This window comes from Sinocyclocheilus rhinocerous, unplaced genomic scaffold (assembly GCF_001515625.1).
Source record: "Sinocyclocheilus rhinocerous isolate Xijiao unplaced genomic scaffold, SAMN03320098_v1.1 scaffold62, whole genome shotgun sequence".
Taxonomy (NCBI): Eukaryota; Metazoa; Chordata; class Actinopteri; order Cypriniformes; family Cyprinidae; genus Sinocyclocheilus; species Sinocyclocheilus rhinocerous.
The window spans coordinates 2,312,426-2,327,658 of record NW_015656585.1 but is presented as its reverse complement, the minus strand read 5'-3'; the positions used below and the strand labels follow the sequence as shown (position 1 = coordinate 2,327,658).

At 37.6% G+C, this 15,233-nt stretch overlaps 1 protein-coding gene across 2 annotated transcripts in view; it reads right to left on the bottom strand.

Annotated features, from left to right (window-relative positions):
* Positions 1 to 3,819: 3,819 nt before the first annotated feature.
* arb2a (ARB2 cotranscriptional regulator A) overlaps positions 3,820 to 15,233 on the bottom strand; it is a 180,605-nt gene continuing 169,191 nt past the window's right edge. For both annotated transcript variants that reach the window (XM_016527978.1, XM_016527979.1), the window contains exon 11: positions 3,820 to 4,828. In XM_016527978.1, coding sequence (XP_016383464.1) covers positions 4,680 to 4,828 — 149 coding nt within the window. In that variant the 3' untranslated portion in view covers positions 3,820 to 4,679. The remainder of the gene's footprint in view (positions 4,829 to 15,233) is intronic.

The window sequence follows — 15,233 nt, the reverse complement described above, 5'->3', positions numbered from 1 at the left end:
ATATATAGGCTAAGACTACTGAGTAAATATATTTAAAAAAAAAACTACGTCAAATATGATTCATATCATGTATTCGTAGGATTCGTATCATGCATAAACAATATCACTGCATTTCGCTGATTTAGCTTTATGCGAACAGGCGTTACCCTACAGAAAAAAAGTTTTAATTTTTTTCTTTCTTTTTTTTATATTTGTGAGATGGAACGTGCTCTTTCATTCCTTGTCCTGTTTTATGACACCTAATATCTTTGACGGGAATTTATCTTTACATAAAAGTGGATTCAGAGCTAATAATTGTTTTGATGCCTTATCGCCATTCCCTTTCATCACATAAACTGAATTCAGGACATTATATTCTCTGACCTACACTGAAATCAGTTTATGCGGGCGCCTTCTCATATTGTTGAATTCCAAAGTCCGTTTATCATTGTCCAAGTAAGAGCAGGGCAATTTTTATCCACAAAAATATCCCTTTTTTATTGTATTTATTATTATTTTCCTTACGGATTTGTCGGCATGTTAAATTAAGCACCTGGGATCCCAGGATCTATGAGACTAGTACAATTATTCTCGAAATGCAATAATTCACTTACGAGCAAATGTTTCGAAAACACTGCATAGCAACACAGGACAAATTCAATCTTTGTGGGGGTTTTTTCTCTTGCATATCATGACGTCCCAACATAACTTAATGAAAGTTGTCTTCCCTTTTCCCTTTAAGAAAGAGGAGTGTGATCCATTTTGTGCAACGTGCTCCACTCAATTTCACACACACTTTGTCTAGCTAAAAATATCCGAATCGAAGACAGAAGCGGGGACAGACAGCAACCTGAAAGCAATCATTTAAAGCCAAGACTTTGCCAGCAGCAGCTGTCCAGTACTGTGTGGCGTGATCACCCCAAAACATATCCCACTCTCATGACACATTAACGGAGCTCTTTCGCACGAGGAAGCGTAACTCCAGGAAGCCAAGGTGCGCTTGTGGGTGGGTGTGAAAGGGTGTGTGGGCCATGTGTGTTATATGAACTCATAACAATCAATCAAGAAGGGACAGTGAGGGACAGGCAGACAGACAGACAGACAGACAGATAGATAGATAGATAGATAGATAGATAGTGGAGTGGTGGAGGGACGGAGAATATGAGAGCGAGTTGTATTATTTGAGCTTTTTTCTTTTTCAGGACACAATAAAACATTGATTGTTGCAGTTTGCTGACCCGTAAAATTTGGGGGCTAGATTTCCCTTCAGAACCGAGCATATAATTATGCAAATAGAGATCTGACAGCGATCTGGTGAAGTACTCCCGAAGACAAGGGCCTGGAGGAGTGACAGTCCAGCTTCAGCAAGTGCTCGACTCTTTGAGAATAGTCCATATTTGGCGGCGCATGAGAGTATGGGAGGAGACGAGAGCGTGTGTGACAAAACACGGATAAAATTGAAATATCAATCAAGGACTTCATAGACTTCAAATACAACGATATTTTTGCAGTTAAGTGTGGCTCTCCTGGAAGAGAGCGTGATGACAAAAAGTGTTGAGGATGAAATCATCACATTACCTTAGTGTTTAAAGTCTGACAATTCTAAGGTGAGATGTAAGTTTTGGAGTTTTTGTCTGCAGTGTTTGCACAGAATCCACAAACAGTTCACACAATTTAGGCTTTACAAATTTAAACGGTGTTAAAATAATTAACCAAAACCCACAAATTAGATAAAGTAAGAGAAGTAAGAGAACCATTATATGCTTGCTTTTTTGCGTAACTTAATTTAATTAGTTTAATTTGAAATTACTTATGCATGGTTTCGATTGATTAATTTTGTTGTGTAAGTGTACAGTGTTTGCTTATGCATAAGTTGAGTTTTCAAATTATTTTTTCCATTTATGTTTAATGTAATTATCGGATAAATGGCCCGGCGCTTAAAGTTATTCAAATAGTTAAAAATCATGTCATACAACATGTGACTTTACACCTCTTATATGATTAACGTTTAATTTCTGAATTACAAGTTTTATTTATTTATTTATTTGTGAGGGGGAAAAGTCTATCTGTATCTGTTCTGAGGTATTAAAGTAGCCTACATTATAAAACTGGATTTCTTGCAAAATAAATGTTAACTAAAGTAGCCTAGTTTTCTTTTTCGAATAATTATTCCTTCAAAAAGACAATTATGAGTTTTGTTTTTAAAATATGATTATTTGAAAAACAGTGTGGCGTAACAATACCATTTTGTTCTCATGTGACAAGGAATCCATAAACAAGAGAGTACCGTTTTATACCTACATAACTCTGAGCGAAACCCATTGCATTTGATTGTTTGATATTTTTATTTTTAAAAATAATTATATGTAAACACAAAGTAGCTACATTCAAAGGTTCTTTCATTGCTACACCACTTGTAAGATTTGTGTGTGTGTGTGTGTGTGTTATACGGTTTTAATGCCATTATTTTATGTAACGAACCGTTATTTTTAATTTCTAAAAAAATATTCTATTATTATCTTTGTTTTTCATTCATCTAAACAAACAAACCAGACATGGAAACATTAAATTCCAGCTTTTTTTCCTCTCTCAGGACAATTAATCAAAATCTAGAGGCATGACATTTGGTTTATTAATTTTCGCAGGACAGTTGTCGTATTACCGCTTTGCTATGACTGTCACTCTCAGGCCATAATTGCGTAAGTTAAGGTCTAAAACAAGCAGTTGGAACATAAAAAAACTAGGTGCTATAGACATGGCTTCATCCGATACTTCTCTGTCTTTGACTGACACTTATTTTGGTTAACATTGGTCTCATTGTAAAGGCCTGGGCTCGATCTAGACACAAATATCAGCTTTCGTGATAGAGTTCCACAGCTGTTACGTGAGAAGAGCGAGTCATTCTCCGAGCAGGCTCACCTTCCCTGGGAACAGAGCTGAGAGGAGAGCCGCTGGAGCAACAGGCTTTATCGGGCTCCGATGATCTTTCCCCCCGTCAGGTTGAACTTTAACCCGATAACTTCTTGGGCTGAAAGTGATGCCTTTACGATCATTACGTTGTAAATAAGAGTACCATGTACATAAAGCATTTTTGCGACACAAACCAGGACAGTTAAAATCAAAGATCGTTACGCATCATTTTTTTTTTATAAAGAACTTTATTTAACTACAGCATGGAGATATTACACTCACATGATATGAAAACAAACTGACGATTAATCAGGGCACAAACTGCCATTAATTCAAAGACGAAAGACTAACATATTTGAACGCTTTATGAAAAGTGAAATCAAAATTAAAATATCGGATCACGTTTTCATTTAATGAACCCTCAAAAGCGAATAAAAAAGGCAGAAATCCCATAAAGCATCTTACACTTCTATCATTTCAGACTAGGATGTTTCAGTAAAACGTATAATATCTTAGATTAAAATATTAATTGTTAAAATGAGTCCTTATTTACAAACCAATTAAGTTTTCGATTTGGTTTAAGGCTGTATTAAACGCGAGTGAAATATTCACATATGGCTTGTCAGTTTTGGAAAATCAAATAAAGATGAACGTTGTGTGTTTATTCCTAAGGCAACAATATTGGAATCTGAGTCGAACAGTTTTAACTAGACAGCATAAGCAACTTGCAGTTGATCAATGGCATCTAATGAATATTTGCAGGAATATTAAAAATTTAATTCATTGTAAAAACAGTTAAAACACAAAAGCCTCTGGGCGGGGTCTTGCATTTTGTCAGCTGTAGTCACATCTCTATTTTGGATTAAAAATAAATAAATAACATGTAATATGTATAAAGCACTACAACTACTGACATTGATTACCTTCAGCAATCTGAAATAGCAATGATACTTCTAAAAAGTGATGAGACCAAAACAGCCTTTTACTGTGAGATTAATTTTTAAGCGAAAGCAGAGTGATCTGTTGACATGCCTGAATGACATATCTTTAAGCCTCCATTAATACCAAATTGTCCAGGAGACAATGTCTCTTGTCTTTGCTGAGACAGTAACATAACATGCTTCAGCTTTAGCAGAGGATGACAATGATGTGTTAAAACAGTCCAAATAGTCATGGACTTCGCAAAAAGGGCAGGTTACATTTGCAAACACCTTAAGGAATGGCTTTGGATAACATTAAACCGTCCTGATCCTGACACATACGAAGATATTCCAAGACTCACATATCTGCTCTGTCAAAGGGAGATATTCCTAAAACTCATGCTCGCACAAGGTTTTAAGGGATTTAAAAACAGACGAGGACCAAAGAGAGATACAAAGACTTAGTAGGCAGGCACTAGGACTCGCCAGACTTGTGTGTGTGTGTGTGCAGGTGCTTCCCAGGCATTAGCTCAGTTCAGGACAATGTCAGGATAATTAGAGGTGCATCAAGAGGCGGTGTGCGGCGCTGCCTGTCAGCCTTAATCTGGCCACCGATGGGCCACCACCAAATCCACACAGCGGCCCACAGGAGGCACAAGCAGTGAAGCCATATTGCTTTGACAGTTGCACTCATCCAGAAGTAATGCAAAACGCTATTCTGATGTATACAGGCTGACCCTGCACTCCTCAGAGTCGTACAATTTACTGGGAGGAGGGCTTCAAGGAGGAATATTTTTCATAAAAAGAACGGAGGAGAAAAAGAACTAAGAGGGGACGAAGGTGGGCTCTGGTTTGGGATCTGTGAGCCCTCTATAAGTCTTCGTTTTTTATGCGGTGTGAGCTGCGTGTGGTGACCGGACTGGAGGAGGACTCATCCTCGTGGTCCTTAAGGGCATCGCTGAAGAACTTGAAGATGGAGTGGAAGCTCTTCCATGATGTTAACTCGTGCTTCTCAGTACCTGCAAAAGACAGAACATGAAGGTGGACGTGAAAAACATACAGCCATAACTGTTTATGATTACAGGAAAATAAGTCACATTTTTATATTTAAAAGGGATAGTTAACCCCAAAATGCAAACTCTCACATTTAGTCACCCTGTATGACTTCATTTTTTCTTCTGATTAACACTAAAGATGATATTTTGAAACTTTCACTGTAAACTGTCAGAAAAAATGTTGTACCTTTAGAGGTACAACAACTTGTCACTGGAGCAGTTTCTTTAAAGACGTGAAAAACATACAGCCATAACTGTTTATGATTACAGGAAAATAAGTCACATTTTTATATTTAAAAGGGATAGTTAACCCCAAAATGCAAACTCTCACATTTAGTCACCCTGTATGACTTCATTTTTTTTTCTGATCAACACTAAAGATGATATTTTGAAACTTTCACTGTAAACTGTCAGAAAAAATGTTGTACCTTTAGAGGTACAACAGCTTGTCACTGGAGCAGTTTCTTTAAAAGGACAACTTTGTACCTCTAAAAGGTGCATATTAGTACCTCAGAGTAGTACCTTAAATACTACTATGCAATTTTAGGAAGAAATAAGGTACAAAAATGGGTCCCACTTTATATTAAGAGGCCTTAACTATATGCACTTACATAAAAAAATAATAAGTTCAATGTACTCGTTGTGTTCATATTGTAGGTGGAATATGGGTAAGTTTAGGGACCGGTTTGGTGGTATGGGTAGGTTTAAGGGTGGGTTATAATTAATTATAATTATAAAGGTAATTTACAGAAATTAATTACAGATGTAACTACATGCCGGTATTTTAAAAATGTACAATGTAAAAACATGTATGTACACAGTAAGTGCATTGTTTCAAATGATTAATTTATATGTAAGTACATAGTAGTTAAGGCCACTTAATATAAAGTGGGACCCAAAAATGTCCCTTTAAGATTAATGCACCACTGACAAGCTGCCGTACCCCTATAGGTACAATTTCTACATAGTCTGAGTGTATGGACAATAATTACACTTTTAAAAATGATCTTATTTTGTGTTCTGCATAAGGATTGGAATGATATGAGGGTGAATAAATGATGACATAAATGATCATTTTTAGACCGAATTGTTCCTTTAACACTTCCTACTGAGGTCTCCAGGGCCCTTAGATTAAAGGAAGTGATGTGAGGACTGTTTCATACTCTAAATAGTTTAGTACGTCTGATGCCAAGCAAAAACTTTGGACTCTGTGTTGTGTACTGTGTGCCCCGACACAACATTTTCCATCTATTAGGATATTGCGCACTTAAGGACAATGGATGGAATGGCCGCTATCCATGGAAGATTAAATTTTCTCTCTCTGGAGTTCGATACACCTATCAGTTAATCCACAAATGGCTCCGTTTTCCCCTCTGTGGCAGCAGGTTAAAGAATTCCCATGTTTGGGTCATTGGATCCAGGTGAAGTGACATGTAGACCCTAAGTCCTCATCAGACCTTTCAAAGTCCCACAAAAGCCTTTCACAGCCCTCATAATGCAGCACTTTCAGACAGGTAGCATCTGGCGCGAAACAAGTACATTGGGTCTGTTTATTTATTATGCTGTTTGTGAGAAAGGTTGAATTGAACCCCGGCTAGATCAATTCCTCTTTGAACCATTCACACCGTACGTAGCTTAAAGCATACGACTGCCTTGATATACGTCTGCATCAGTTTGTGTGGAACAAAGAGGATCAGACTGATGTGCTTTTCCCCCTCAATCACGATTTCTCATTCTTTTCCCTCCGCATTGCAACTGGTGCATGAACTTGCCTGGAGGGATCCAATTAAAGACCAACTTTAAGGCCCATGCCAAAAGTGTACTCAGATGGCCATGATATTGACCTCCATGTTTATTACATTGACCTCTGTCTGGCCAGTATTGATGAAGATAGCTGTGGTGAGATGGGAAAGAGGTGTGTGCTTGTGTGTGTGTATCAGAATGGTTGAGTCTTTCTAACTCGGCCAATGATCAGTGCCTCAGGTCAAGTTTACCAAGCTGACGATCAGCTAGTCGATACCTGCTGCCCAAACAATCTCTTTAGTGGTGTAGGTCCTGGCACAACAGCACTCCAGAGGAGAAGACATTGCCTCCACTGCTCTTATTTATAATTCATACCCAATTTGGAGCACACAGCCTTTACTTTCCATCCACTCCAGGCCCCCTCACCTTTCCCAAGTAACCTTTTTATTTGTCTCTCTTTCTGTTTTTTTTCTCCCCAGGACCAATTAATGGCGATGGGTTCACTTTTTGTTACCTTGAACCGGTGGTGAACCCCTGATCAACGAGAGCGACTCATACTGATCCCAGCCACGGGGTCAGCCACAGTGCGTCTCCGAGCAGATATGCAAATGCGCCGAGCCCCTGTGGCGACCCTGCGGGAGCTCCGCCCCTGCCGGCGACATCACCTTTGATGAGGGTTCACAAGCATGCCTCACTAATGACCCTTTATTACTCTACCTTGCCATCTCTTAATTGCCAAGATGTGTTGAGTGTAATCAATAGTGTATGTGTGCCACGGCGTGTCTCGGTTACGTCATTCGCTCGCATAGACACACAAAGAATAGGGGAAGAGGACAGCCGTGCCTGGCTAGCTCACAAATTAAATGAATGCCATTTAAAGAGGTGGCCATTGATTAAATGTCATCTTTCAATAAAGAGAGCAATGTCTACTGCGCATAGAAGTAGGAAAAGTCTCTTGTTCTGGTGTTCCTTTAGTTTTTTTTTCTTTTTCTTTCACAGCTTTTTCTCTTCACCTGAGGGATTTTTTTAAGTTCTTTAAATTGGAGGGATATAGGGCTGATCATTTCTTTAACGTCTTACAAATAATGGCACGCTACTATTAAAAACCCATTAACATGCAATTAGGAAACAGATTATTAAAGCCATGACAAAACTTTATGACAATAAACAAAATTTACTTTTACCTAGTTACTTGCATACAAATGCTTTGATATATTTCCTAAGGTAAAATGTTATTAATCAGTTTTTCAGTTTGGAATTAAATTTTATTTTTCAAAATGCATTGGCTAATAAATAAAGTTTTGTATGTTTCAGATAAAAATGGATTATATTTATAAAATTATATTTATACATATTTATTTTTTTACATGTTTAAAACAGTAAAAATGTACAGACAAAAGCTGATAAGCAAATAAATAAGTTAAAACACACAGAGATTGACAGTATAAATTCTCAAAAAGGTAAATTTTATTGTAGATATTGCAGAAAATCACAATGTTGTGCTTTCTGTAAGCATCATAATTATGAATACTACACATGTAATTGTGCAATTAAAGAAGTTTTGAACTTTTGAACTAGTTTCAGTGAAAACTGTCCAGCAGGCAGACTGTGATCCACACGACCTCGACACTCCTCACAACTTACTCATGCTTACAAAAATGCTTATGTGTGTATACACACACACACACAAGATTTTGATATCCTCATCTTCAACGACGCACCTCACAGTATGAGCACAAACACACTGCCGCTCACACCAGGCCACTGTTATCTGTGTTACTTCACACGACTCCATTTGACCAGTGTATTTGTCATAATGAAGCTTCATATTTCACTACCCCGTTAAGACGCATAAATGAGAAAGCGAACGTGTGGCTTCAGGGCCTGCTGAGAGAACCTACAATGCACTTATAAAGTTGGAAACAAAGCAAGAGGGGGTAAAGAGTGAGTGAATGAAGGGAGAGCAGGAGACGAATGCTATGAAATGAAGTTTCATTCCTCTCTTTTCACATTATTGGAACGGAGCAAAGGCAACAAGAGAATGAGCTCCACAACACATTTCCAGTGTGTGTCCCTGAGCTGCTCCTCCCTTGCAGCGGTGCAGTTTCTTTTTTATATTTGAGAGTGGGCGCCTCGACTTAGCTGTAATAAAGACACCAAGTTTTATAGAGCTGGAATGGAGTCTTTACGAGATAACCGGAGAGCAGGGGCCAGTGTGGGATGTGTAGCGCGAGTATTTGAGACTCTGGGGGACACAGAGTCAAATCATACCGCGGGTACTGTACCCACCGAAGACAGCTGTAACTACTGGCAGTGGCTTATTCTGTTGCAGAGTATTCAGGAGAGAAAATCTAATGATGGCGCTTGGGTGTCTGAATCTGTTTTACCAGTCTGACTAAAGCTAGTCATTAGCCCAGGCTAGCACTTTGCGAGAAAGCTAGCGCTTCATTATACAGCCTGACTGTGCCCACTCTGTTTGCTCCTCTATAAAATAGCCTGTAATAAAGCAAATCAAGAATCACAGAGGAATTCAGAAATGACAGTGGAGCAGAAACACCGATAGCAAGGCTAATTTGAGGGCTAATTTGTTAGCAAGTCAAATAACCTAAGTCCACAGTAGCATAATTAAGTTAGCCGCTGATAAAAATGCCCGCAGATGTCAGAGTCGACTCCGGAGGGGAAAACGAAAAATAAACAAGAATGACGGAGAGACCCGGAGTGCAAACAAATCCTAAGCCCCAGTTGCTCATCATTACAGTACTAGAATATTCATTAAGTGGTCTGTGGAAGAGTGACCGAAGCCTTACGGTAAGATAAAATGCAATAAATGAGCTCTTATTTAGTACTATATATGTATAGTTTTTATTTTTATGTATGCCATCAATGTTGAGGATATTGAGTAATACATGCTACATAATCAGGTTGCTTTATTCATGTAATAAGAAAAAAAAAATTGGTCGTCATCTATTAACATTAATAAATCTATTAATAATCTATAATAGTCTATCACCTGCAGCTCTTTCACAAAACAAATGATCAGAGTGGATAAATGATCATTTGATCTCACAAAGAGGAGAGAGAGAGAGGAATAAAAACTGTTGCAAATGAACTGAGTATTAATGTGGATCTGTCATCAGCACAACGCAGGTACACAGAGGGTTAATTCACACAGGCTTTAGCACCAGCACAAGACAGCGTGTCAAGAGTGTACAATAACACAGCACATCCCTTGCAAAATTGCACATACACAGATGAGAGGTGTTAGATACTGTTTGATGAAATTGGCACCGCAGACAAAAGCCGGCGAAAAACCGTCAATGTATTTGGATTAAGTACACGGTGACCGCGTGAACATTTGCACATTTCCTCTGAAATTATTGACAACATCAAACACCACTGCATGTGCGTAACTTGACATTACTCGCTGGTCCATTTTATGTCACCTTTACTCTCTTATATTTGAGAATATGGAATATAGATGTGGAAAACTGTACAACAGGATCTGGCTTTGGTCTCTTGTTTAGATAAGGCTACACAGTCATGACAAGATGCTACAAATCCGATAAAATGAGAAGAAATTGAGGGCAATCATTAGAAAAGGCGACCCCGTACCGCCACAACCTCTTTCTGGTGCTCTTTGCCTCATACCCTTATACTGTGTCCAAATTAGACATAACACACTTCCAATGAAAAGTAATATGCACACATATTTCACCAAGAGTGAAAATGCAGTATGTGTTTAATACACTTACAGCAATGTGGAGCAGGATTTTGGATCAATGAGATATCCCTGCTCAGCATGATAACTAAATGACCAACAACATGTAACTTGTCATACAGTATCTGGGTAAGTCACAATGTTACATGAAGCACACTACCATTCAAACATTTGTGGAGGGTAAGATTTTTTGGTCACATTTTATTTTAAGGTCAAATTCTCACTATTAACAAACCATTAACTATGACTTTTGCCTCAAACTTTTGCTCAATAAAATGTGCTGCTTATTAATAGTTAGTAAGGTAGCTGTGAAGTTTAGGTATTGGGTAGGATTAGGGTTGTAGAATATGGTCATGCAGAATATGTGCTTTATAGGTACTAATAAACAGCCAATATGTTAATAATAGTAATGCTAATAAGTAACTAGTTAATAGTGAGAATTGGTTACTATACAAAAGTGTTACTATTTTTTTTAAAAATGTTTTTGAAATGATTGCATTTATTTTTGAAACAAGATTGCATTTTTTTAATCGGTAAACTTGTGATAATATTATAACAATTTAATGTAAATATTTAATATATTATAATATTATAATCTATAATCCTGTGTTGGCAAAGCTGAATTTTCACTAGCCATTACTCCAGTCTTTAGTGTCACATGATCCTATAGAAATCATTCTTCTAATCATTCAGATTCATTTCTTCTTATTATCAGTGCTGCTTATTATTTTTGTGGAAAATGTGATACATTTGTTAATCAGATTTTTTTTTTCTTTTTGCTAAATGGAAAGCTCAAAAGAACAGCATTTATTTGAAACTGAAATGTCTTTAATGTGACTTTTGATTTAATGCAGCATAAAATTATTTAAGTATTAATATAAAAAATAAAAATAATAATAACACTGACCCCAAACTTTTTATGGCTAAATATGACTATATTAATCTTGCATATAGGGTGAGATCAGTCAGAGAGTCCTAAATGATGACAAAATGATATTACTTGACACTAACTCTCCCCACTTCCCGATAATGAGACCTCCACATTAAACCTGATGAACATCTATAGCTGAAGTAACAGATGAACCCTACAGCTGCTGCTACCTTCTTAACACACTGCCTGGGAAAGTGAGAGTGAGGAGGCGTGTGAGGAAATACAGGCAATCAATGGCAGATCAATACATAAATAAGAACACGGTGTTTGAGTGTGTTTACTAAAGGAGCAGCAGCAGTCATGGACCGAAGACAGTTCAGCACTTACACAACATCCATACCAACACTGTGTAAACTAAAGAAGACAATGGATTCTTCTTGCTTCTGCTAACAGTGAGATACATCTACGAAATGGGTGTGTTTGTAGACTGAATCACGAAAATTGATTTTTGCACTGGACATATTTCAAATCTCAGTTTAGTTGGAAGGTATGAGCACATGTGGGATGATGCAAGAGAGTGTAAATCAAACCACAGGCTAATGCCGCGATTGAGTCAAGCACACAACGCAGCAGGACAATAATGGAGGAAACTCCAAATAAAAAGAATTATTACATGTACACTGCACCGCGTTGAGTTCAAAGCTTTTTTTGTTGAGAGAAAACTTTTTTTTTCATTGTTAGTTGGACACTGTTACCCAGAACAACTTAGTTTTATGAGTGTTATGCACTTCATAATTCGTATGTTTCAAAGCAGCTTAACATAGAAATGTCTCAATGTATAAGCCAAGGTTAACTTTGGCAAAGAAAAAAAAAGATATTCAGGTGAAAAGGGAACCTTGATAGAAACCAGATTTTGATGGAGGAGCCTGTCATCCTCTGGCAAGGCAAGGCAAAAAGAAAAAAAGTATATATATATATATATATTTATTGTTCCACTGAATTAACAGTGCTGAAGCCACTAATGATTTTTCAGCATGTTTTCCAAAACATACATGCTCACACACACACGCATGCATGCACGCACGCACACACACACACCTTGTATTACTAAAAATTATTACAGCTGTTATGTTTCTTACATTGTTAATTCAATATATATATATATATATATATATATACTGTATATATACACACTCACACAAACATGTATAACTGTATCAACAATGTAACAAATGTAACAGCTGTAATAATATATTTTATATTATTACAATTCACACACACACACACACGCACACTCAAACATGTATAACTGTGCATGAACAATGTAACAAACTTAACAGCTGTAATAACATATTTTCTATTATTACAATTAAAGGGAGGGAAGGGAAAGGGAAGCTAATTTGAAACTATTATATAAATTATATATACACGCGTTTAATATATGAATTTATGTTATATTGTCATTTTGCTTTTTGCTGTAATTTGTAATACATTTTTAATCAAATACTTACAGATCAGGCTTCTCGAAAATTCCCTCATACATCACCACTGATGCCAAATATTATTGTGCTACATAGTATGCATAAGACTAGTCACATATTCATTGAATAAGTTGCTAAATTATTTAGTTACTACGAGAATTCCATTTGTAAGAAAAACAATAAAAAAAAAATCCTAAAATGTCTAGTAGCGATGCAGACTTGTCAGTGAAGCACCCCTCGCTGACTAGCTGGCATAATTTGCAGTTGGCATCGCTCACCAACACAGTGGACTTGGAAGTGTGATCTGAAGCTGGATTATTGCCTCAAAACTATAAGTACACAGCATTCACATGTGTTTAGCATCGCAAGAGTGCTCCATGACATACTTTCCAGGTGGAGCTTTCAGAAGGCTGTCTCCTCCAGCCCAAGTGGAGGCAAAGGAGGGCGATCAGCCTCTCGCTGTGCTGTCATCTGTAATTACAGGGGCATCTTCAGAGCGGCCCCATGCAAAGCGGGTGGCAGACAGGCTAGCGGCTAATGCACGGGACCCACACTTCACATCAGCGAGGAAGGCAGGCTGACCTTGCTTGCCTCACATTAGCACTCTTATCTGGTGCGTGTGTGTATGTGCGTGTTGTGTGGCGGTGTGGAGGTGTAGGAGATAGTCCTGGAGTGGGCCGCGGGGACGGGGAGGAGCAGAAATAGATCACTTAGGGGAACAAAGTGTAATTAATGGGTGGAGAGAGATAAGAGTACCCTGGCCACTATCTGGGAATGTGCTAATGGGGTTCACACACACTCAGCATGAGCAGGGGATGACCCCTGACAGTGTGTGTGTGTGTGTGTGTGTGGAAGAAGACATGATGTATACTGATGTGATGGATATGAGTGAGTGACTGTGAGTGAATGAGTGAGTGAGTGGGGAGTGAATACAAGAATTTTGTATATATTTCATTGAAATCTTCAAAATACTTCACTGTGGTGCTGTGTCGAGAATATGTTAATATACAGCCTATGAAAAGTTGAACCATTACTCTATGCATTTCAAACATTATTTCAAAGATTTCAGTTGGACTTGATAGTTAAGTTAGTAATTTTAAATAATAATTTTAAAATGTCATGTTTATTTCAACTGAAATCACACCAGTCCGGTGTATGCTAATTCAGACTAACAGGCCTATAGTTGATAAGATTTACAGTTTATACCTTGCTAAAGTACAGCACTCTAAAACCGCTATTATTAGTTTTATCTCTAAATTAATAAATATTAATTTACTAAAAATATTAAATTTAAAAAAATAGGGAGACATGGCTTATAATGATAAGCTGACAATGATTTTATAACCGATATCTGGCATCCAAGAGCTTGTAACACTCCAAAGAGAAAGGAAAAATTGAAATCATATGACCCCTTTAAAGATTACATTTATCAGTGTTAAATGCTTAGTATTTCTAATGGAAAAGGTAATCTAAATGTAAAAAATATGCACAAATAAAAATATACAATATAAACTGATATAGATTGATTAAAAACTCTCATAATTACAGATATGGTACCGACATGCATCTCCCCCCAAAAAATAATAAAAAAAATCCTTAGTTGACATCCTGAATCATGTATAAATACAAGACAATTACAACAAAGTCAAATTCCATTCTGGAGTCAATGTGCTCTTGTTTTCAAATAAGATATTGTTGGGTTAATGCATAAGAGGAAACAACTAGAACATGTTGTTACAGTCGCCACGCTCCCCTCCTTCACAACACCCACACAGAACACACGTCTTTCACATCAAACCCATGAACAATGTTATTACACTTGGCTCAGTGGCAGGGCTTCAAATGAAGAGGACATTAATGTTTACATTGACTGAAGGAACAAGGAAAGCACAACAGTCAGCTTAAGGTCAGTTCACGGCGACGAAAAGGATGCTAATTGAGAGGAACTTCCTAACAACCTCCTGTATGCGTGGGTCCTGCGTCAGGGGCCCGTCCAGGAGCCATGAAGGGGATTCTATGACACTGAAGCACCACATGGTAGACAGACAATATTTAAAATGCATTTCCTCTGTTTGTCTGAAAACAGAGCAGTGCTTCTCAGTGCTGATGGTCTGCAAACCAAAAATGGGTCACAGGTCTGTTCTGATAGGGTCACAGAAAGCAGGGGAAAAAACAATGCTAAATGCACAGATATTAAAATGCAACTAGTGCATAGTTAGGACAGCAAAACAACATTAATAATGTGATGTTTGAGGGATTCCATAATGGTGTTATAAGATTAACATTTATTTTGAGAGCCGAATTTGTAGCTTCACATTTGTGCAACCCGATGATTATCTGCATACTGTAGATCTGACAGTCTCAGTCTCTGACCTAGTCTGACCCTAAACTCAGAGTCCACTCGTACAGAGACCCTGGAGTGAGGGAGAAGAGACTGGCTTCTGTCAAAAGATAGAGAGGAGCAAGTAGAAAAAGAAAGGAAAGAAAGCACTGAAGATTAGAAATAAAAAGCAAGACAGTACATATGTAGAAACAGAAATAACACCTTTGTTATAT